At 41.6% G+C, this 21966-nt stretch overlaps 1 protein-coding gene across 2 annotated transcripts in view; it reads right to left on the reverse strand.

Annotated features, from left to right (window-relative positions):
* Positions 1–899: 899 nt before the first annotated feature.
* Positions 900–21966, reverse strand: part of sema3bl (sema domain, immunoglobulin domain (Ig), short basic domain, secreted, (semaphorin) 3bl) — a 51185-nt gene continuing 30118 nt past the window's right edge. The window contains exons 5-16 of one of the 2 annotated variants that reach the window (XM_026332292.1): positions 16344–16434; positions 14760–14876; positions 14254–14396; positions 12304–12418; positions 12137–12206; positions 11489–11633; positions 8427–8658; positions 8221–8312; positions 7991–8032; positions 7667–7892; positions 6065–6192; positions 900–4706 (exon numbers count right to left, since the gene is read on the reverse strand). In XM_026332292.1, coding sequence (XP_026188077.1) covers positions 4194–4706; positions 6065–6192; positions 7667–7892; positions 7991–8032; positions 8221–8312; positions 8427–8658; positions 11489–11633; positions 12137–12206; positions 12304–12418; positions 14254–14396; positions 14760–14876; positions 16344–16434 — 1914 coding nt within the window. In that variant the 3' untranslated portion in view covers positions 900–4193. Of the gene's footprint in view, positions 4707–6064; positions 6196–7666; positions 7893–7990; positions 8033–8220; positions 8313–8426; positions 8659–11488; positions 11634–12136; positions 12207–12303; positions 12419–14253; positions 14397–14759; positions 14877–16343; positions 16435–21966 lie in introns of both variants that reach the window. The other variant, XM_026332291.1, reaches the window with a different exon arrangement.

The raw sequence follows: 21966 nt of genomic DNA on the forward strand, positions 1-21966 counted from the left end.
TTTCCTTTTGCACAGTGGAGATTGACATCAGAGTTGGGATTCACAGGGGGTTTTACAGAGGACTGAGTGTGTGTGGGTCTGTGTATGCAGATCTTCTCACTGGTGAGTGCAAGCCCAACACATACATTCATCCTGTATTTGTGTGTTTGTGGTTGCAGTAATTGTCAGGGTGTGAAGTCGTTTAGTGGGTTTGGTTGCAGGTTTGGGTTTTATGGGATTGTCTGTTTGCTGAGGCGACAAACAGCCGTTGTTCCTGCTCATTTCAACAGACGTTACGCCCCAATTACTCTCCAAGCACATGCATGGCCAGTCAGTAAACCTGCAGTGGGTCAGTTGATCTACAGAGCCCCATGAGGAAGGCTGTCCCCACACTGCGAGCAATGCCAGACACACAGACACACACACACATTCCTCTTGTTAATACACACGTCACAAACACCAGAATGACTCCTGCACTGAGATATGACTTTCTGTAACTATATCTACAGTCCACTGCCTTGAATTTAACGTCGTAACATTAAAATTACCATCAAAAGCAGTAAAACATTATTTATCAAATTTGTAGCCAGAAACATTTTGGCCCTGCCAGTTGAATAGGAAGGTGTGTCCAAACCTGGAAAAACTGCACATAGAGGAAAATAAATAATAAATAAAAAGCAGATGTGGGAAACGGAGCCACCCCCAACATTAAATGCCAAACAGTCTTGTTGCAGGTGTGCAGTCTGCGTGTTGTTGATGTTGTATTAAACAGAGCATGTCTTGGCTTCAGTGGAGTAAAAGCCATGGTTTATAAAAACGGCTTGTTTCATGGGACTGTTGTTTGGTCTCTGTATATGTCACTGGCGCCATTAGTCTCATCCAGTCAAAACATTTGGTAGACTTACTAATAAGGGGTCACCTTTATGTCAGAAAATCAACTTTTAATGTTGTTAAATAGTATACAGGTACATGCATGGTAGAAAGACACTTAAATAAAACTTAAATACACATTTAAATTAGGCTCTTTCTGTCACAGACCCCACAGCCAGGATACAGTTTTACAGTAAAATGAAGGGACATTTCACCAAGTTCATCTTCATTTTGGAGTCTAACAGATTTTAGCCTAAATTCTATAGTGAGCGTTGTTGTTTCAGAAACATTACTGCAGGGAGCTGGCTGCACTGCCGACAGGTTCATGGATACTATAGTCGTGTAAATTGGTTAAATATTTTGGTCCACTTGTGGCTGCACTTCCTGTAGAGTAGCTGTGGAGGGTCAGAGCACGTGCAGGCATTTATTACCACCTGCTGCAGTTTGGCAGGAGCTTTCCAAAAATCCAAAATCATCCATGATTGTTTGAATCCTTTTCAAATGATAAACATACCAAGAGTTCTTCAAAAATCACTCTGTAAAGCTCTAAAGTTAAGGCAGGACGAGTGTTTGAGAAAAGTAAAAGTAGTGACAAATTGCACTGAACACAATAGTTACTGTATAAAGAGAGGACGTCATGAGAATAAGTCAGAAATGTTATATATTGGCTGCAAATCCACAAAACACGTTGTACAACTGAACAACTGAAATGCACAGGAAGCTTTAAAATGTCTCTACACATGCATGAATCTTCATGATATTTAGTTAGACGATTATCTGCTAAATCCATATTTGCAGAACATGCACAAGTTACTGGTGTCATGGAGCATTTCAAGCCTCAAAAAGACACTCCATAAAAAAGTGTCTGCATTATGACAGTTGCCATAAAACTTGAGACAATTTTACAGACAATCATAGTTGCAACAGTTACAGTATAAACATTTTCTAATCACAGTAATTCTGGACTTAGAGGCGCAAAGATCTGGAACAAACGATACAACAACCATATAAAGTTAAGTCTAATAGCAAGACTCATAATCTAACACTAAGAAAATAAACTTTGCTAGAATAAAATGTGCTGTACAAAATGAGGAGAAACGTGGCACCTTTGAAAATAACCACTAAGTATTAATGCATTGTGGGTTGTTTTAATAGAAATTAGGGTTCTTATAAATTGGAAGTGGGGCCTTCGAAAGATGCTTGTAGTACCTTATTATTTTAATCTCTGTCCTCTCAGAGGTCAGTCACCAGTTCCATTTGTCAGTGTTGGTTCCTTAATAATTTAAGCTATACCACCTCTGTTTACACTGTGATTACAGGGTGTGAGGTAATTCACCCTGAGGCAGCCATACTGGACGTCCTCATTTCTTTGGCTACTGCTGTAGTTGGCTACTTGCTGACTGTTTTTCTGACTGTTTTGGTGTACTATAAGTACACTGGACCTTCAAAATAGGGCCAGGGGTATTTTCTAGACTAGTAACACAATTATCTATTACAGTTTTCTGTTCACACATATTATTTTTCTTATTCTTTTATATGTTATTAGTGCTCCAAAATATCTCACTCCCAATTCATAAGCAGCTCTTATTGACTTTTATCTTTGACGCTCACATCTTCCCCTATGTACTAATTTTATTAATATCTTCCTCCAGCTGTGGAAGAAAACTCTTATTTGGGCCGAGTCACTGCAAAACTTATATTTTAGCAACGTCAACTTAAACCAAAGCAGAGTGACAAGAGGAGTCAAGCATTAAGTTTGACCCTTCGATTATTCCCTGGGCTTAAGTTCTATGAGAAAAGGAGCTCAGTAGCTGATTAACATGTGAGTTGAGGTTATGACAGTGAGGTCAGGTGATTTTTCCTTTAATGGCAAAGATGTGGAGACTTTTTCACCAGACTTTGTCTTTCTGAACCTGAAACAGAGAAATTATCTTTAGCTCAGTATTTCACCAGAAATAATGATATATGACAATTATTTAATTATGACTTATTATTACTTAATATTCATTGGTTCCAAGTGTATTAATCTGCAGCTCTTGTCCAGATTTTGATTATTATAATTGAAAATCTTCAAACGCTTCATAGATGCTAATCACATTGGCCGTTAAAAAACCTGGGGGATAGAATTATATTTCTCTTATTTTGGAAGAGGTTACTAATTTAATTGAAAAATTATTGAACAGGCTGATGGTGTTAATTTACAGCATACAAAAGCATAATAATCACCTGCGATATCCCTTTAACTGCGGTGAGAAGGAATCGCAGTCTCTGACAGGTGTTTAATGGAGAGCTCCAGCCACAGCAGTAAAAATAAATCAATGCGTCTTTCATCTGTTGAACCACCAACAGTCGTCTCATGGTAGCTTCCAGTTTCACTTAATGGAGCTTATGCATTCAGTGTGATGGGTGAGTGGGATTTCAGGTTACAGTATGTAACAGTGTGTGTCAGTGTGTGTGGTATAGGCAGTGTCTAACTCTAACAAACCTCCTTAAAGACAGTTATGTCTTGAGCTGAAGTCACACATGGACACTGTATAACAAAAAGCTGAACACATGGGCCGTTAAATACGAAGTGAAAAGGAGATAAATCCAGTGATTGTGAGAAAAATGAATGGAAAGTGTGGCAGAGCTGCATCTGGCAAATTTGTTGGTTTGTAGTCCAAAGATGGCGAGGGATGCAAATATAAAGTTCTTCTCTGCCTTTGTTTGGGTGTCGCATGTATTTGTACATGTGCAGCTTGAAATCTGAGCTGTGTTAAAAAGTCAATGAGGCTGCAGAAGCCGGCATAAGCAGTAAAGTCAATCCACAGGCATGCATACATTTTAGAAATCTGCTATTCGTGAAGTTTTGTAGGTTTTCTAAACAGACTGGCATATCTTACGAAGAACGGGAAGCAGTGTCTGTGATTTCTACAGCATAGCAATAAAAGGATTCAAGGGCAGCGTTGTGAGAGGAGGGGATTCCTTCCTAATCAGAATTTTTAAAAAGCATCTTTAAAGTTGTCACTTGTTGCCCCCTTATCAATGTCAAAAAAAAAAATTCATCCACAACAGCCCCCTCAGGTCAATAGCGGTTCTTTCCCCAGACAAACACACACTTCTGTTCAGGACCACAGTCAGAATCGACTCCTGGCACCTACACTATAAAAAACAGATACACACTTCTCATCTGCTACGCCTCATTCCTACAAATACAAGTGGCAAACTAATAGTTGATACCGTTTATGGTGCCTCATTCATCTGGTCTCTCACTGTAATTTCTAACCCCTTTTCGTCTTTCATTCTGTTTTTTTTTGTTGTTTTTTTTTTTTTTTTTTTTTTTACCCCTCCTCTCTTTCTCTCCATTATTCCTTCCTCGCACTCAGATCCCGTGGCATCCGGTTGCGTTCACCGGAGTTCTTGCTACGAGCTTTCCTGGCGCTCTCCTGCGCCTGGCGGTATTTCTCCAGCATGGTCTTGTGTTTCCTTCTCAGCTTGTCGTTGCACCACATCCTCTCACAGTACTCCTCCACGTGCGGCAGGTTCGAAGGCCCGATCAGCTGCATGATATCCTTGAACCACATGCGTGACTGGCCCATTTGACCTGACGAGCCACCCCTGCTGTAAGCGCTACAAGGCATCCAGGCCCTGTAGCTTCCTGTAGACCGGTCTTTAAAGGGGTCAGACAGGCCAGTGTTGTCCCGTGCCATGAGCTCGTCCACGGCCTCCCCCTGGAGGACTTCGAGGATGAAGCGGGCCAGGATCTGTGTGAAGCCATGCTCTCCGGAACGACAGACGTACACACCTTCATCCTGGTGGAAGAGGCGACGAAACAGGAGCCCCTGCTCCGTAGACATCACGCGATCATCCAGCTTCACCTAAGGAAGGCAAAATATGCCTCTATGTGACTCACATTACAACATATTAAGATTTTAAAGCACTGATGCTGAGGAAGGGAGGATGAGTGAAAGAGACGGAAAAAGGAGACGTGGACATTTACAACATACTGAAAACTCAGACTGTGTGTTCAATCATCACTGACATTAACTTGAATTGCACTGTCAAATCATGACTGCACTGCAACCCGAAAAGAATTTAACAGGACACATTTTTTTGTTTTTTTACACCTGGAAGCAATAAGACATCTTACGTTGGCTAAGCTTCACAACCAAAGCTGCGAGCCAAGTCTGTGATTCCTGAAGTTCAAACAAATGTAATCAGTCCAAAGCCTTTTTGAAGCCACTGTTTGTAAGATGTTTATGAGCAGCCTGTTCTGTAGAAACGTCTGCTTTCTAATTAACATAAACTAACACAAGTGTGTGTTTGTAGAAAACCCTCTGAAATGTGTGTGGTCAGTGTGTTCTTTTCAGCCCATTCATCTGGGTGATGCAAACAAACTATAAAAACAAAAAATGTTGTGCAAAGCGCTAATCCACTTCATAGCATGAGAAAAGAAAGAGAGGACGGGGGCTGTTTGCACTGAACCATGAAATCCAGTCTTAGTCTTTAATTATGTTTTACTCTCTCTTCACCTTCTGTTTTCTCTCACTCTTTATTCTTTCTTTCTTTCTCTCTCTCTCTCTGCTCCTCACCCCCTCTCTTCTCTCTCCCCTTCTCACTTATTCCATCCCTCAGCTTCTCTAACTCTCCTTCGGTGCCAACACAAACATGGCAGCCTCGTCACAGCTAGAGTGGCAGCCAAATGTTTATTTGCAGAGAAATGGAGAGGGGTGGTAATGCTTTAATACTTGCATGGCTGACCAAGACGCTCAGGTCAGCTTAGAGAAACATGGCCTCGACCAGAAGAAAAATTGCCGTGGGTGTGGACTCACAGGACAACCTCATTTCCAAAGTAGAGCTTTAAAAGGACTTTGCGTTTAAGTCCCAGTGGCCGGCAGACATTGAGCGACACGTTAGATTTCAGAAGCATGTGGTCAAGGTTGGCAAAAAAAAATTCCCCGTTTGGCAAAGAGTACAGGAGCGACTGTGCTTTTTCCCTTTGAAACACAACTGCTTAATTACAACCATATGTCAGATGGCTGTCAAATGTGTCAGCCACGTGCCAAATTCCCACACGAACCTCACTTTTAACAGTTTCGGGCCACCGTTTGTCAAAACTCTCATTCCACCCCTCATCTCTCTTCTAAAACCTCCCCCCCCCCCGTGCAGGTGACAGGAGGCATCTGGTCGCTTTGCTCTGGGTTTAGATCTTTTGGCTAATTTTCGATCGTCTTACTTCTTCCTTGTGGTCGTTGTGCTGGATGAGCCAGGTAACAGTCGCCTGTGGGGATCGAGGAACACACTCCAGGAAGGTGCTGTTGTTCTCAGTCCCATACACCACCCTCTCCTCGGTCACATCAAGGTCTTCTGGTTGAAACAGAGAGAATTAGTACAGTGTGGCTCTCTCTTTGTAAACCAGGCGACAGCTTTGAGTTCACTTATCATGTCACTTTCAGAATAAATGTCTTCTCTAACAAATAAACATCTGGATTTAAGATGAAATTCCAGTCTTGGCAAAGAAAACACACACCTCTGCAAGACTTTGGACGGATCATGAAATATTGGGCCCCTGGACACAGACATGTTAAAGGTCCCTGTAACTACACGAGTTTGTCTCTCTTGTGTCTTTTTTAGCATTTTCACTTCACTTTCTTTCTCTTCATAGTCCTTTCACACCCATATTCACTTGTCTAATATTTGAGGTTATTTCATTTCATCATTTAGAGTTGTTGGCAAAGGTTTTGGTAGTTTTGTATCTCTGTGTCATCTTTCATCAGCTCAGCTCTCACACTCAGAACATTCACAACAGTCACCTCTTTTCACACTTTTTCAAATCCTTGACATCTTCACCCATTTTCTTTCACTCACTTCTCTCTCTCCATGTGACAGCTGACATCTGTGGACATTCATCTGTCAGCTCGTCCTTCACTCGCTCCCTCTCTCTCACACAGCTGTTCTACACATCCCTGGCACAACTTGAGAAATACTTGTATTTTACAGTACATGCACCGAATACGTGGAGGAGTTGAGGTGTTTTTTCTGTCCTTTATATTGGACAACCTGTGTCTCCCACAGTTTGGGATAAACTCACCGACTACTCACATAAACTGTAGTCTAGTCTAATATTCTTATACTCCTACAGACAAACAAACAAACAAACAATTACATGCAACTTCCTTTAAACAGGATGTCCAATAACATCTTGCCCTGTGCTCCAGGTGTATACAGACCCACGTACAGTATACAGAAGACAGGAGTCTTACTGTCGTCTTCCTGTATACGACTAATTTGTTTAGGACAGCACAAACCAAACAATGCCTGTTTACAGAAAGAGCTTTGCTGGCAGATACTAAGATTTTCAAACATTACCTTCAAACTACTCAAGGTACTGTATATGGAGTATATTTTTAAATAGGCACTATCTGTGACATTAATACGTTCTCCAAGAACAGTACCACTTATTGAGGTACAGGACATGAGGAGTCAAATGTCTTTTAAATATTAGCTTAGCACAAAGACAGGAAACAGAGGGAAACTGTTAGCATGGTCCAAAAGTAACTAAAGCTCTACCTCTAAACCTCATTAATGAATATTTTATGTTTTGCTTGTTAAAGCCACACATGAAAGTATAAAAACAAAGTGGTGGTTTGAACAGAAGACTGAGACTATTGTTTTGGCTTGAGTTCCGTGACTTCCTGGAGTCTTGTCATCACCATGAGGTTGCCAAAAGACCATTAGTAATTAGAGGAGGTCATGAGACATAGAGTAGTCCTGCACAATGAACAGAAAAAAAGGCACAAAAGAAGACTGGCGGTCCGAGTAAGTATATGGTCCTTACCACTCAGATTCTGATCCACACACTGCAGCACAGGGTTTCCCTGCCTGATGTTCTGCCTGCGGTAGCGGCGTTTGCTGTTGGGGATGTATCGTGCACAGGATGATCCATCCCAGGCGCAGTAAGGGTCTCTGGCCAGGCAGCATTCAGCACAAGCCTTCCCATAGGTCTCACAGCGGTGCAGCTTCACCTGCGCCATGCCTGCTGGGGAGCCCACGTACAGGGCTTGCTGTTTAAAGTGATGAGAGGGAAAAGAGGAACGTTGAGATTGTGGCGATAAAAAGCTGGAGGGCATTTAAATGAATTATTACAATCACATCAACTCACCCTTTTCACAGATATGTCCATTGATGTAACTGGAGTTGGCACCTGCAATGTTTTCAGAATGAAAAGGTTTGACCTTCACTGTGTGTAAAAAGGTTTGATCTCTAGACCACAAAGACGGTCTAAGAGACTACCTACAACGAAGAATGGCGGCTTCTTCAACAAGGTCTGCTGGGTAATAAAAGCACTGGAGACACACGATTATTAGGATCATTCGATGGCGTACGACTTACTTTAAAAACTTGTAGCTCCTCTAGTGTGACTTCCTCTGTCTCTAGACTGTTTCCACTGTGCAGGGCAATGACTTTCAGTACTGTGCCAATGTCTGAGAGACAAGCAGAGACAGTTTATTGTGTGATCCGGTGTAATCCAGTTTTTGCACAGGGCTGTATAAAGTGTCACTTTTAAGATTATCAACACAATTCACACACGGACTAACCAGTGCCGATGAACATGACATCATACTGCCCGTCCTCTGCCTCGACACGGTCCACCACGATCTGTTTCAGCTTGTAAGGAATGTTGGCCTTGACGAGCACAGGTTGGCGCAGAGCGGGATACACCGGCCGCCACATCAGCGGGTGGCTGCGGGCGAAGTGCAGCACAGAATCGGGGAAATCTTTAGTGCTGGCAAACTCTCTGCCAGGCTGGTTGGTGATTTTACTGGGGCACTGGAGAAATGGAAAGATGTGGAGGGAAGGGGAGAGAAAAAAGGGATAAGGGTGGAAGATAAAACTTTGAATATAATTTTAATTTAACTTGATGAAATCCTCAGCTGGCTAACAGAACATTAGAAAAGAATCAAACAAAGAAGGATACGTTTTAGGCAACATCCTGGATGTTTTCTACATTCCTGTGTTACACCACTATGGCCTCATTATGGTCCAAACATATTTTCAAAGAACCCTCATTAACAGTTTTATGGTGCCTGAAAACTTTCTGACCACTGTTCTAATGGGATGTTTGGAAACAGCAGAAATGAAGCCATTCGCACGAACCATGTGACCCCAGTTTGCTCGTGATTTAGATCAGGGGTTCTACGTGAACGGGCCAAAATCTCCGTCACACATACCTAGTTTTTTTCTGCACTGCAACTGTTTTACACACACGTTTAACGAAGCTATGGGTATTCAGAGGTAACCGTTGCCAAAACAATCACGAGCAGCGGCTTGTTTGTCTTGTCCTCAATTAAAAGCAGATTTAACCTCTTCAGAAAATCAACTCTATATTTTTGGTTTTCTGGGACACTCTCCCTGTCACAGTTAAAGGAGAATATATCACTTTATCTAATTTAGCATCTGGATTCACACGACTCTAATCTAGGATTAATTGTCCATTGGACACTCAAAGGACAACAATAAAAAAAGTTGCTTGAGGGGCAGGAGGACTGGGGCCAGGGAAGATCAGATTAAGACTGATCCCAGACCTGGGCAAGACTTTTGGCTTTTAATACTCAGCTTATTATTAACCCTCTTTGCTTTTAAATAACTAAACAACTAAACTGACAACCACATTAAGGAAGAGTTTTGGATGACAGACCCTGATGCAGTGCTTGACTAAAACGAAAGCATATGTCAACGTCACGAGACCAACAGCTTTGCCAAACGCCATAAATTAAGGCTGTGAAATGGGAAGTGAATTTAATTGAGATTGATTCTCTTATGCAGAAAAGGTTTACAAGCAGTTGGTAATTTGATCACTTGGTATTTTTATAAATCTTATTGCTTGACATGACTTTCCCAGACTGTATTTCCATATGGTAGAAATGTTATCACAACAGTAACCGACACAGACAATAGCCCCTGTAATGGATTCAGTCTCAGAGTGAAGGCCTGAGCTGTGCAGGGAGCTTACACTGAAACATAACTTAGACTACTGATTTACAGTAATACACTATGTATGGTTTACCAAATGGCATCAGATGTAATTTATTGCAGAAGGTGTGTAAGCAAACCCAAACTCAATTCTCCCACCCGCTGAATTCAAACTCTTTGTAAAAAGTACGGTGGGAATCCTGATTTTTCTGTTACTTTAAAAAAAAATACAGTTTCAAAATCAAATCACTGTTATTTTTGTATATATAAACAACAGGCCTCAGCATTTTGCATTTTCATTTTGAAACGTAAGGGACTAAACTTTTCCTCAACTTTTACACTAATACTTCTGCAGTTCCCAGTGCACATCCTTAATATTCCAGTCGGTTTTAAGCTGCTCAATAACCACTCCTCATCTGCTCTCAGATACACACAGAGCCAAAAGTGGAAAAGCTCCCAAGTCTATTCTCAACTCATCCAAACTCTGCTGCAACGGGTTGACAACTTTCTTTCTCCAAATGAGAGTCGAGTGAGAATTACTGGCAGGGAGAAGGAGTGAGCACATTTGGCAGACACCTATTTAATTCCATTATTACTGAAGATGTGATTGTGTTATGTGTGTACATGTGTTAAGGACTCCTGTACTACATATAAAAAAACAGTCCCGTAGGAGGAGGAGGAGGAGGAGGAGATCAGCTGAGGTTAAAATCCTGGAAAATTACTTTCCCCATGTCTATATCAGCCTCTAGGATTGTGGGTTAACTTATCTACACTAAGATAAAAACAACCAAATATGGTTGATGAAGCACATGTTTATTTAAATTGTTGACACTTCCATCTGAGGATTGTATAAGTTGCTTTAACTGGCTAAAAGAGCACTGCAAAATGTAAAGTATGTCAATGCTAAAGGTTACAACACTTTATTGAATAAATGAGAATAAAAGTGTTAATAAGTGTTAATAAGTGTTCTGTGATCAGTCTTCGTGTTTTCCCCTCGTCCTCCATTTCCTCTTTCAGTTTCAAGCCAAGACATTCCTTTAATCAGGTAGTCAGCAGAGTTAAACCACAGAGGTGTCTGTTCCTCGTGCCCTCAGACGCTTCCCATCCCTCTGCCAATGAGGTGGAATTAGGTGGCTGATGTGTTTGCACGTGTGCACGTTTGCCTACACATGTGTTTGTGTGTGTGACAAATCTGAATAACAGTGACGTGGTTGAGAGAACATGACAGAGCTCTACTGAGAGTCAGGATGTAAACCAGAAGACAGGTCTGTGCTGTGTACAGTCCCCACATACTGTGGTTTACTTTGCTAATGTGGAAACCTTATATAACTGCGGCATTACGTTCAGCCGGGAGCCCTCGCACACACTCGTCTCTTCACGCCGCCAGTAGGAGCGTTGAAGTATCGCCAGCTGATGGTTGCTGTTGTGACATCACTCCTGCACGATATTCAGCAACAATGCCTGGGAAATTTTACATGTTTTACTTTGATCTGTCTGAATTTTCTCTGTCATGTGAGCAGCCCGGACGTCGATGTACCAGTTAGTGGCTCTGAAGAAGGAGCTAAAAAAATCCCCCATAGCGGCGTTCAAACATCTGCTATAGCTTCTGCAGTTCCTACACAAAAAAATGGGAACTTCATCCCTTTAAATCAGTGCTCAAGCATGCCTCGCTTTTATAATCACTCACCACGCCTGGCCTGGGATAAGGGACCCTCCCTTCGTAGGCCCCCCACTGAAAGTCAGAGCCTTCTTTATGAGCGAAAGGTCCATTGAAAGCTTCTCTAATATCAGCCATACGGTAAACACACACAGCAAAACCCTGGAAGACATTACTGTGGACAGAAACAGAGGGAAGATATACAGTGTTACAGCTGAACATAAATAACTTTATGATTTCAATTAAAATATTTCACAAGAAATGTCAGCACGTTCAGTTTTACTTGCAGGAAACAGAACCCTAGGAAAAAAAGCAGTGACACAGAAAGTAGGTGATTTATTGTTGTCTTTATTACATATATTATAGTTTTGAATCCTAACAATGTCATTAGAAAAAGGTCTTAGAAGAAGTCATAAATCTACACTACCAGTCTAAAGTCTGACCTTCAGATCAGTACAGCAAGATGAGAAGTTAAACTGAAGAGCAGCAAAAAACAAACATCTTTGGTGGTAGAAGCCTTCAGAGCAGCACTTGAAGCTCAATCGGGGACTACAAGATCCTAAAGCACTGAGACAAGCATTGCCACAACTGAACAACTGAACAAACACGCAGCAAATACTTCCAGGTGTGGTGGAGTCTGCAGTGGATAAACACGTATGAAGCTTCATGTGTGTTTACCTGATAGTGCTGAAGATTGCATACACATCTGGGTTTCTCTCATCCTTGGTCCTCAGCAGAAAAACATCCTCTGTGTCACAGAATGAGACAATGCCAGTTTGTGAATCTCGGTGCACGTCACTGCACGAGTGCCTGTGCAAAAACGTCGGTGTGTGTGTGTGTCTCACCCAGTTGGTTGAAGTGTGTGTCTATGCCATGAGGCCCTGGCACAGAGCAGACCAGTCTAGCTTTGATGAATGTACTCCACTTGTTCACCAGCACTCTCTGGCCTCCGACATCATTCTGGACGAAAAGAAAAAGAAAAATGTCTGAAATTATGAAACTCCAGCTGCACGTTCGTTTCCAAATGAGCATTTCTATAGTTTTCATCGCTTTGGTTCTGTAGTTGGCTGCACACTTTTAGGAAAACTACTACGACTAGGAATACTAAACAGTTGCTGATGTTTTATGTGAAAATAAGGTGTTAACATTCACATTGAGTCAAACCATAAGACCTTGGCCCCTTTATAATACAAAGTTCTGCACTTGTAGAAACAATGAGCCATGACATCAATTGTTAACATATAGTGAAGGCAATCAAGGAGTTTTTCCAGCTAAACACTGAAGGTCCAAGTGAAGGGAAAACAAGCAAGAATCAACGTTGGCAGCATTATAGACTTGGCTGAGAACCAGATATAAACTAAACATTTCATGTGAGGACTTTTTTTTTTTTTTTTTAAGTTGAGCTTTTCTTTACTAATTTTACTATTTCATTTGGTCTGTAATTCCTATACAGTCCAACTAATTTATATGTAAATCTTCAATTTTAATCCTAATATTCAGTCACAATTTGATCTGAATCCTGTGCGAAGGAATAAATGTGTCAGCCATAAATGTGTCTGTCCACACACACACACAAACACACACACACACACACACACACACACACACACACACAGAGTAAAACTAAAGCCACTTTTAAGGCAAATGAAATCAAATATGTGTGAACCTGCTTTTGCATTTATTAGACATAGTATATTAAACTGTATCAATTGTGTAACAGTGGCAAAAATACCATCTTTTGTCTTTTTGCACACAGTAAATGAGCAGTGACAATATTAAACCTGAGGCATATACATGTGTGGGTGTCTGTGTGTGTGTGTGTGTAATGAGGATCAGCGATAATAATTGGCTTCTTGGCAAGAAGAGCCACAGGGGAAGTGACAACTATTCACATTTGCCTCCGGGAGAAAAAGAGCTAAGGAGGAAATACTATAACACATGGATGCAGGGAGACAGATGGAGAGAAAGAAGGGGAGCAGATAGGGAGACGAGAAAGTTTCGGCATGGATTTTATCTGATAGGTTTGTGCAAACTTTCCTGGCAGAGTCGAACAATCTCTGAGGAAAATCCTGCAGCTGTGGGCGAGTGTGTATTTGCTTGCATTTCTGTATGCATACCTACAGTTGCACATGGTGCTCACAGCTCACATATGGTTTTAGAAAACACATCAGTGCATAAAGAATGTAAGAGAGCGTGCTGAGTGGACTGGGATCATGGTTGGGAAATATGACAGCTGTGCATTTGTGAAAGAGAAAGGGTTCATGTCATTCTAAATACCATGATGCCTTCACAGTCCCGTTGGGGAAATGTAAAAAAATAATTGCCTGAAAAGATATTTGTGTGGGTCGGAACTGTCACAATAAACTATTATCTCCTGTCGTAGAAAGATAATCCAGCAGATATTTGTATGTGATAGTGTAGAACAGGAACCCCTGTGTTTGTGGTACTGTGTAACCTTCTTCTGGCGGACTTCAGTGAAATTTGGACTCTATACATCACAATATAAGATTTGGCACAGACTTGATGTTTGAGACCCGTAACAAATCCTCCAGAAAACAAGAAACCCCCCAGAGGACCCCAAAAATGTCCCAGACCATAGCTTGAGAACCTCTTCTTCAAGTGAAATGCTTCTGCAAACGTCTCATTCCTGAAACAACCTCAGCAACAACTGCACGGCTCGATGCCAGTTACACAAATCACTGCAGTGCAGCTTTGTTAAGTTGCCTGATGCAGCCTTATTAAAAAAAGAACACAAAATAAATGTCTATACACGAACAGTTCAGAAAGTTTCTCACCGCACACACTCGTCCAACACGTGTGTGTATGGCCCCTTCCCTTCCCCCTGCCTCTGTGGCCTTCTCAGTGAAGAAGAAATACACTTTATCGTTGTCTCTGTCGTCGTTGTCCGGGATGAGGTGGGCAGCTATGAACTTGGGGTCTGCCAGAGAAAATGAAAAATGAGGTACAACCCAAGTGACACCAGGTCAGAGATAAATGGCCTCAACATTTAGTTTGATATTCCTCCAGTGCCACGAGACTTGAAGGTGCATGAGGTGACATGTCAGCAGTTACCTAAGGACCTTTCTGTCCCTGGAACAATATGATAGCAGTACGTGCACTGATGAGAATAAACAATCATTTCCTCTAACCCTAAAAATATTTATATCTGTGTTGTGCCAAAAATCAGTTCAGCAGAATTCCTGTAAACTCTGACACACACTGTCACAGCTTCATACAGGCAGAGAGTGATCACACTTGCGAACATGACAGGCTGATTCAAACGGTGATAGAAGAGCATTACCATGAAGCAGCTTCTCGTCCGTCTCCGTCCTCATAGTGGAGCGACCTCCCATGCTCCTGAGGATCACAGAATCTCTTCCCAGGAAATCTGCCGTCAGTCCTGAGTACAACTCCCCACCTGTAGAGAGAGAGGCAGGAAGAGAGCGCCGATGAGTCGTAGGAATAATCATTAGAGCACTGAAGAACAATGAGGAAACCAGAGGTAAACGAGAACAATGTCACAGTTCAGATCAAATAAACAGGGAGAGTTATCTAAACCTTAGAGTTACAGGACACTCTCCACTGAGACCACTGGCAGTCGACTCACTTTCGGTTTCAACAACTCAGGAAATGGATTTTCAAACTAGCAGAAATAAGACCCCAAGTCTTTCTAGAGGTGTTTGGAGACACCTTTAGCAGCCTGAGTTGTCTGTAATTAGACCAGACAACAGCAGCTGCTTTGGAAACAGCTAAAGATATAAATCACTACAAAAAGCGGTCAGATAACACAGAATTATAGAGGGAGTTTTCCCACAATAACATTTTTTTGTTTGTTTTCAAAAACACAACTTATGTTTTTTTGCTTTTGTAGAAACTGAATCTGGCCACAAACTGTTTCCATGATCCCATGGGTGTATTGGCTATAATCACGATATTAGAAACACAACACATCCCTGTCTCCCTGACAGACATACATACAGTCAGCTCAACGTATAGTCTAACATTTTCACACAAGCACACAGACATAGAAATGAGCAGCGACAGGGTTTTGTGTGTTTTGGGAAAAGATTCTGACAGAAGATAAAGAAAAAAAACATGTTGACAGCTGATGACTGGGACTTTCATTAAGTTTTACTGTTTCGTGGAAACTTTTTCTCTTTATTCTCTTTGTGGATCCAGCTCCATTTGTACATCTGTGACTGTGAGAAAGTAAGAGAATCCATAAAATGCTAACCCTGAATGTAGCAGTCACACAAGTTCACACAAGTTAAACAACGCCGCTGACCAACAGATCTGCTCAGCCCATGTCTTCCACCTTCATGATGCAGCAGTAACGACAGCGAACAAGCTTTGAACCATTAACTCCAAAGAGTGCACAGTTTACAACGTTATGTCCAACTTCCTTTCTGTTTGTCTGCATTTCTTCATTTCTGTCCATCTTTCTTCTGCAGGCCTAACTGCTTTGCTCCAGGGTTTGTGTTTCTTGTTCTGTAACTGTGAATCTTTGCTGAGGCCTTAACTACTACTGAGTATTTGGCTCTAATATAACGGTTTCCTGGCAAATAAAACACAGTGTGGGATAAATTTTGATCTTAAAATTACCGAGGTGCAGAGAGAGGAAAAAAAAACTGGTGTTCTTTGATAAACTTAATACCTAATGACACGGTCAGAGAAACACCCAGAACTATTAAACCCAGAAAGCACAGCTCCAGAGAACGTGGGGATATGAGTCCAGTTGCTGTTCTTGGGGTTTATCATTTGAAAACACAGCAGAGATCACTGCAGACAGGTGAAAGGTGAAAACTCAGAGTGTGTTTGACATTTCAAATAGTTTAATGTGGTAAGCTACAAAAGGACGATGCTAAGAATAGAAAATGGGACATACCGCTGAAGGTGCTGGCGAAGGGGAGGCTGGGGTCGTGAGGAACTTTTCCTCGTCCGTTTTCCACATTCGTAGGGTCCATTGTGAACACATGCTGGGGAGGAGAGGCACAGTGTTATATTCTTTAGTTAGAGCAGGATGTCTTCAAATAACACAAACCCAAATAAATATCATGTGCTGGCTGTGTACATCTACAGTGAACGATAACATGCTTCAAACGAATGATTCTCTATATGTAACAGAAGGCGAGGGATCTGCTCTTTCTACTGTACATTACTCAGTATTTTAGTTCCTCAGCTCACAGCTAAAAAGTCCATAATTCAATATTTTGCTTGAGACAGAGAGAAAAGTTGCAAAGGTTTGGCCACATAGGTGACACAGCATAGACCTATTAATCTTAATAATCCAGGGGCTGTTCCTCTCTGTCCCATTATTCACACAAATCAACAAGCCTGCTTTCAGTTTCAGCCTGCACTTCAGATACTTCAGATTTCTCTGTCCTTTGACTGAACTCTGCATGTGTCTGAGAACTACAACGCCGTCTCAGAACAGAGGAAATGCAGGATCAGTTCAAGTGCCAGAGTTGAAACAAGTTTCCCACCAGGTTCCCAATGCAGAGTGACCCTCGCTGAGAGCTCTACTGAGGACCCAGCAGGGCAATAAAGAAAAGCAGCATGCATGTTACCGTTATCATATAAAGACTGCAGTTAAACATCCAGATTTTATCAACCCAAAAAAAGACCTCTGATGGTTTAAGACCCCTGAGGTCATAATACTCACTCAACAGATACTGGGCAGTTACTGCCCAAATGAATATTTAAAGTCATAATTCATGGCAGGTCCTCGTAAATATATTACCAACTGATATGGTTTAATAGTGACCCAGCTAAGACTTTCTTCTTCTTCTTTATTTATTTTTCATTTGCTGTGAGAAAACCATGGAGTCAGGTGTGATTTTGTCTACAAAAAAAAAAAAAAAAAAAATCTGCTACACAGGAAGTGATACGGTTTATGTTTTCAGCAGCAGAAACAATAAACAGGTGGCAGCATATTCAAGTTACAAAAAAGTGCCAGTGAAGAGAGAAGATTTTCTGGACCACTATTTTTAAACTACAATCGAATTCTGGCTCCAGCAGTGAAGAAGCAATTAAAGCAGCAGAATGGTCTTCGTCATTCATCAGTTAGTCAAATCCACCTGACAAACGCCGACCACATCGGTCGTGATTCGTCGGGTCAAATCAGAGTCACTGTGGACAAAAAGCCTTTCTACTCCCAGTGCAACAACATCAGAGCACCAGGCTGTCACTGCCAGAGCCGCCTGGGTGTGATCAACGTGGGCCCAAACGTAGACGACTTTCCAGGATAAAAAGGGAACGGAAGGCGACACAGGAAGAACTTGTGTTTGATTCAAGCCTGTTACTGATTTAAATGTCCTTACAGTGAACTCTGTGTGTGTGTGTGTGTGTGTGTGTGTGTGTGTGTGTGTGTGTGTGTGTGTGTGTGTGTGTGTGTGTGTGTGTGTGAGCTTCTGTTCCTCTAATAGACAATGGAGCATTGTTAGTGAGAGGGTGAGTCTTTGACTGAATGGAGATCACAGGGGAGATTATGACATTGAAGTCAGCAGGATAATAACACTGTAAGAAACACAGCACAGTACACACACTCGTGCACATGCACATCCTCACTTGTGCAACCTGGACACAACAGATGTCAGAAACCCAGCAAAAAATCCTACAGTATATACAACGACATATTCAGTGTGTCTCAGGAAATGAGGAGAGATGTTACGTTTTGATCTGATCCATATGCAGCTTTCTGAAAAGAGGCTTGACTGAACTCTACATGTGTCAAAGTGATCGTGCACAGCCCACCAGCACACACGCTCTCATACTTCATTTGATTTGAAATGATGACTGATATTTTAAGGTACTTGAAATTTTGTCGTTCCTTGCAAAAAAAAAAGAGAGACTTTATTCCCTCCAGCCCAGTGCATGAAAACAATTTCTGAAGATTTCATTTGTCATTTTCACTAAACTTTATTCACTGTGTGATTATTTATTCATTCAGTTAAAAGTTGTACCAGATGTATTTTTTTTGTTCCAAAATAAGAGAGCCACTACTCTTTACATCAGACAAAGTGAGCAGTAAAAATACTTTTCTTAGATGTGTAAATGTTTCTTCACCCAGCCAACATTTTCTTTTACTTCTTCCATCTTCCTCATCACATTTAAGCTTCTCTTTACCGTCAGCTTCTTCTCTTTCTTCCGTCTCTCTCTCTCTCTCTTTTGCATTAGCTCCTTATTCTTCTAGCACCTTCTTGCTGTTTACAGAAGTTAACATTAGTTAACTGAGTGTGCATGTGACCTGGGTGTGTATTTGTGCACTTCTCTCAACGTCTGCAGTTTTAGGAGTGTTGGTCTTGGTTGCTAGCATTGTTTGTGTGTGTGTGTTATCTCCGGAGGAATGGTGCAGCTGATTAGACTGTCAGAGTCACTCAGGTCAACTCTGCCAAGACAAATACACAAGTGCTGTGCAGACATCCAGGCCACTTTGTATTCAGCAGAGCCAAACACCAGGACCAGGATATCAGGACCAGGATATCAGGACCCTCGTTTGTATCATTTAACCTGTGAGAAACTACCTAAACTGTATTGATTCCTTACCCTGTGCTGTATCTTTGATAAAACCTGGACCTTTCTGAAACCTGGCTTCAATCAACTTTGTTAATACGAGACTGTGGAAAGATGGAATTAATTAGCAATAAAACGCACCGTGGCTCAGTTTATTACACTCCCTGCTACTGTTACTTAGCCTGGTATGACCACTAAGCTCAATGTTATGACTCTGCTCTTTACAACTGTTACACTGTGTTGTAGCATTTATTATTACGTATTTATTATCATTGTAAATTAGTCCATCCTACAACAGCTGCTACTGCCGACAGTAAATGTTGTTTTTGGTGTTAGTTCCAGCAAATCAAATCAAAGCTTTGGACGTCTTTCAAGCCCTACTACTATTTCACATCCTTATTTAGTCATGCAAGGACAAATGCACCGTGCTGGAGCCACAGACACTGGTTTATCTTTTTCCTGAGAAAGCAGCCTCAGAGTAAAAGACCAGATTGTAACTACAACTACACATCACGTCACCTTACACCGATTTCTCTGACAGAGTTGGACGCAAAAAGGTATCTCGAGTCTCGTTGTCTTTCTGTCTTTGTGAGGATAAACTGCAGACAGAAGGGAGAAAAATGAGACTTTCACTTTCAATCATATCATACCAGCCATTTACCAAACAGCTGCCTAGCTACTACCTCCCTCCCAGCTCTATCTCCCTTCCTTTGTCCCACTGAGATAAACATAGCAGAACCTTTTGCAGGTCTTGCTCCTTCCACTCTGTCATCTCCTCCTTTTTATTCTCTCTTGTCCTCCCTTGCGGTCCATGTCTTGATAAAGCAGCAGCTGATGCTGACTGGATGAGCAAGAAACAGCAAAAATGAAACACTGCTGCACTTTTAAATTTGATCATTTGATGATAAAGGATCCTGGTTTGACCTTTGACATCTGAATATTTACAGTCTGAACTCTTTAGGGCTTCTTGGCCAACCAGCAACCCTGATCTGCTGTTGCACTTGGCCTTTTGTTCACTGTTCGGTCAACCAATGACTCGGCTCCTCCTCTCACCGTCACAAATCAATGTGCTGCCATCTTGGACTTCTGCCATCAGACTAAACCAGGCAAACACAAAGAGGGTGTGGACGAACAGTGTAAAAAACGCAGTAATCAAGCAGAGACTGAGTGGAAGACAGACAGACAGATAGAGGGCCAGACAGAAAGTTCCTGAAAGTGGAGAAGTAATAGAAAAAGCTGAAAAAAGGCTTCATTAATCTCCACGTTGTAGGGCTTTGATCCAAATGCAACATGCATGGGGAAAAAAGGCTGATTTATGAGCAATATATTTTTCATTATGCTTTAAATCTCCAGTCCACTTTCTGATCCATAGTAATGCCGTACTATTGGCTGCAGAGCTTTTTTTTTTGTCCCATGTGCAGCACTTACAGACGTTCCGACAGGAAAGGGTCACTCAGCAAGTTATGCTGCGTACACAAAGCAGACCAATTAAATAAAGTGGTTTTTACTGAAAAATTCAATCTACAGTAGGATTTAGATGAGGGGAAGCAGCCTGTCTTTTCTCATGTGTGAACACAGTACGGTGTGTGTGCAGCTTTCAATTCCTGTCAGTTATTAGGTGCATATTAATGTATTTACATGTTAAACCTTTGTGTTTTTAAAATATTTGTATTTATGTTTTAATGTGCACATCTTTCATCATCTTTATGTGTGTTTCTGTCTGGTTCGCTTCATATTTATATGTTTAAGCTGCTGCCATTTGTGTGTGTGTGTGTGTGTGTGTGTGTGTGTGTGTGTGTGTGTGTGTGTATTCATGCATGTGTAGGTGTGTGTGGTCTGCTCCTCTGTATGTTGTCACTGTAATATGATGGTTTATTTTCACATCTATGACACTGCTGGGGCAGCCTTGTCACTCATCATGGGGACTCCAGTCTGGAATGAGTGACTGTGAATGGTGCGTGTGTGTGTGCGTGTGCGTGCATGTGTGTGTGCGTGTGAGAAAAATGAGGAGTGAGACACAGTCCCGCCATGTGGTGAGGATAAATCTAAGCATTGTTTTCACCATCAAAGAAAGAAAACAATTTGTACAATAAAGAAATTATGGGATATTTTTTCAATAAACTCTGACATGCTGTATTCTGATTGGACAGAAATTAATTTAAAAAATCATTTTGGTGGTTTGGAAATAAGAATCTCTGTTCTCCGTGACCTCCTAGAAATATGAAAACCCACTACATTACAAGCACACAGCAGTTTGTTGGTGTGTTTAGTGAAGCATTTAGCAATACTAAATGCATTCCTTTGTCTTCTTTTCTGGATGAAGCTATGAAATATGGTTAATACAGTTTGCCCAATACTAATAAATTTTGTCAAAAACACAGAGTAGAAGAGCTTATTTCCAATTAGATGATGTAAAACCAAACTCACATGTTTTGCGTTTGAATTCTGTGTGAATTGAGAAAACAGCAACAGAGACAAAGACAGAAATGGTATGAGAAAAACAGAAAGAGTTCCCTGAACTGAGATGAAACACCTCAGAGGTCAAAGGTCATCCCACCCAGAGCCCAGTCCAAGGGCTCGCGTCCTCAGCTCCCCCGAGAGGTCAGACAAACAGACGGGTGTGTGTTCCCTACCGGTTAACGACTGGTTAAATAAATGGACAGGCTCCCTGCGGCGCATTCGAAGACACACACATGCATGTGCGTACACGTACACACGTACACACGTACACACACACACACACACACACACACACACACACACACACACACACACACACACACACACACACACACACACACACAGAGGAGGACAGCTGGTATCTATCTATCTAAGCAAAGCTGAGGTGATCACACCTCCCTTCGTACGGGGCTATGCTCATTTCCTTCTAATAAACTAACTGAACAGTGTTTCTGTGTGGAGCCTCACTATCTACAGCTTCACCAGCTCGTTCACAGGAGAAGGTTTTACACACACTGACTCAGAAATTACAACTC

Source organism: Mastacembelus armatus, chromosome 7 (genome assembly GCF_900324485.2).
Source record: "Mastacembelus armatus chromosome 7, fMasArm1.2, whole genome shotgun sequence".
Classification (NCBI taxonomy): Eukaryota; Metazoa; Chordata; class Actinopteri; order Synbranchiformes; family Mastacembelidae; genus Mastacembelus; species Mastacembelus armatus.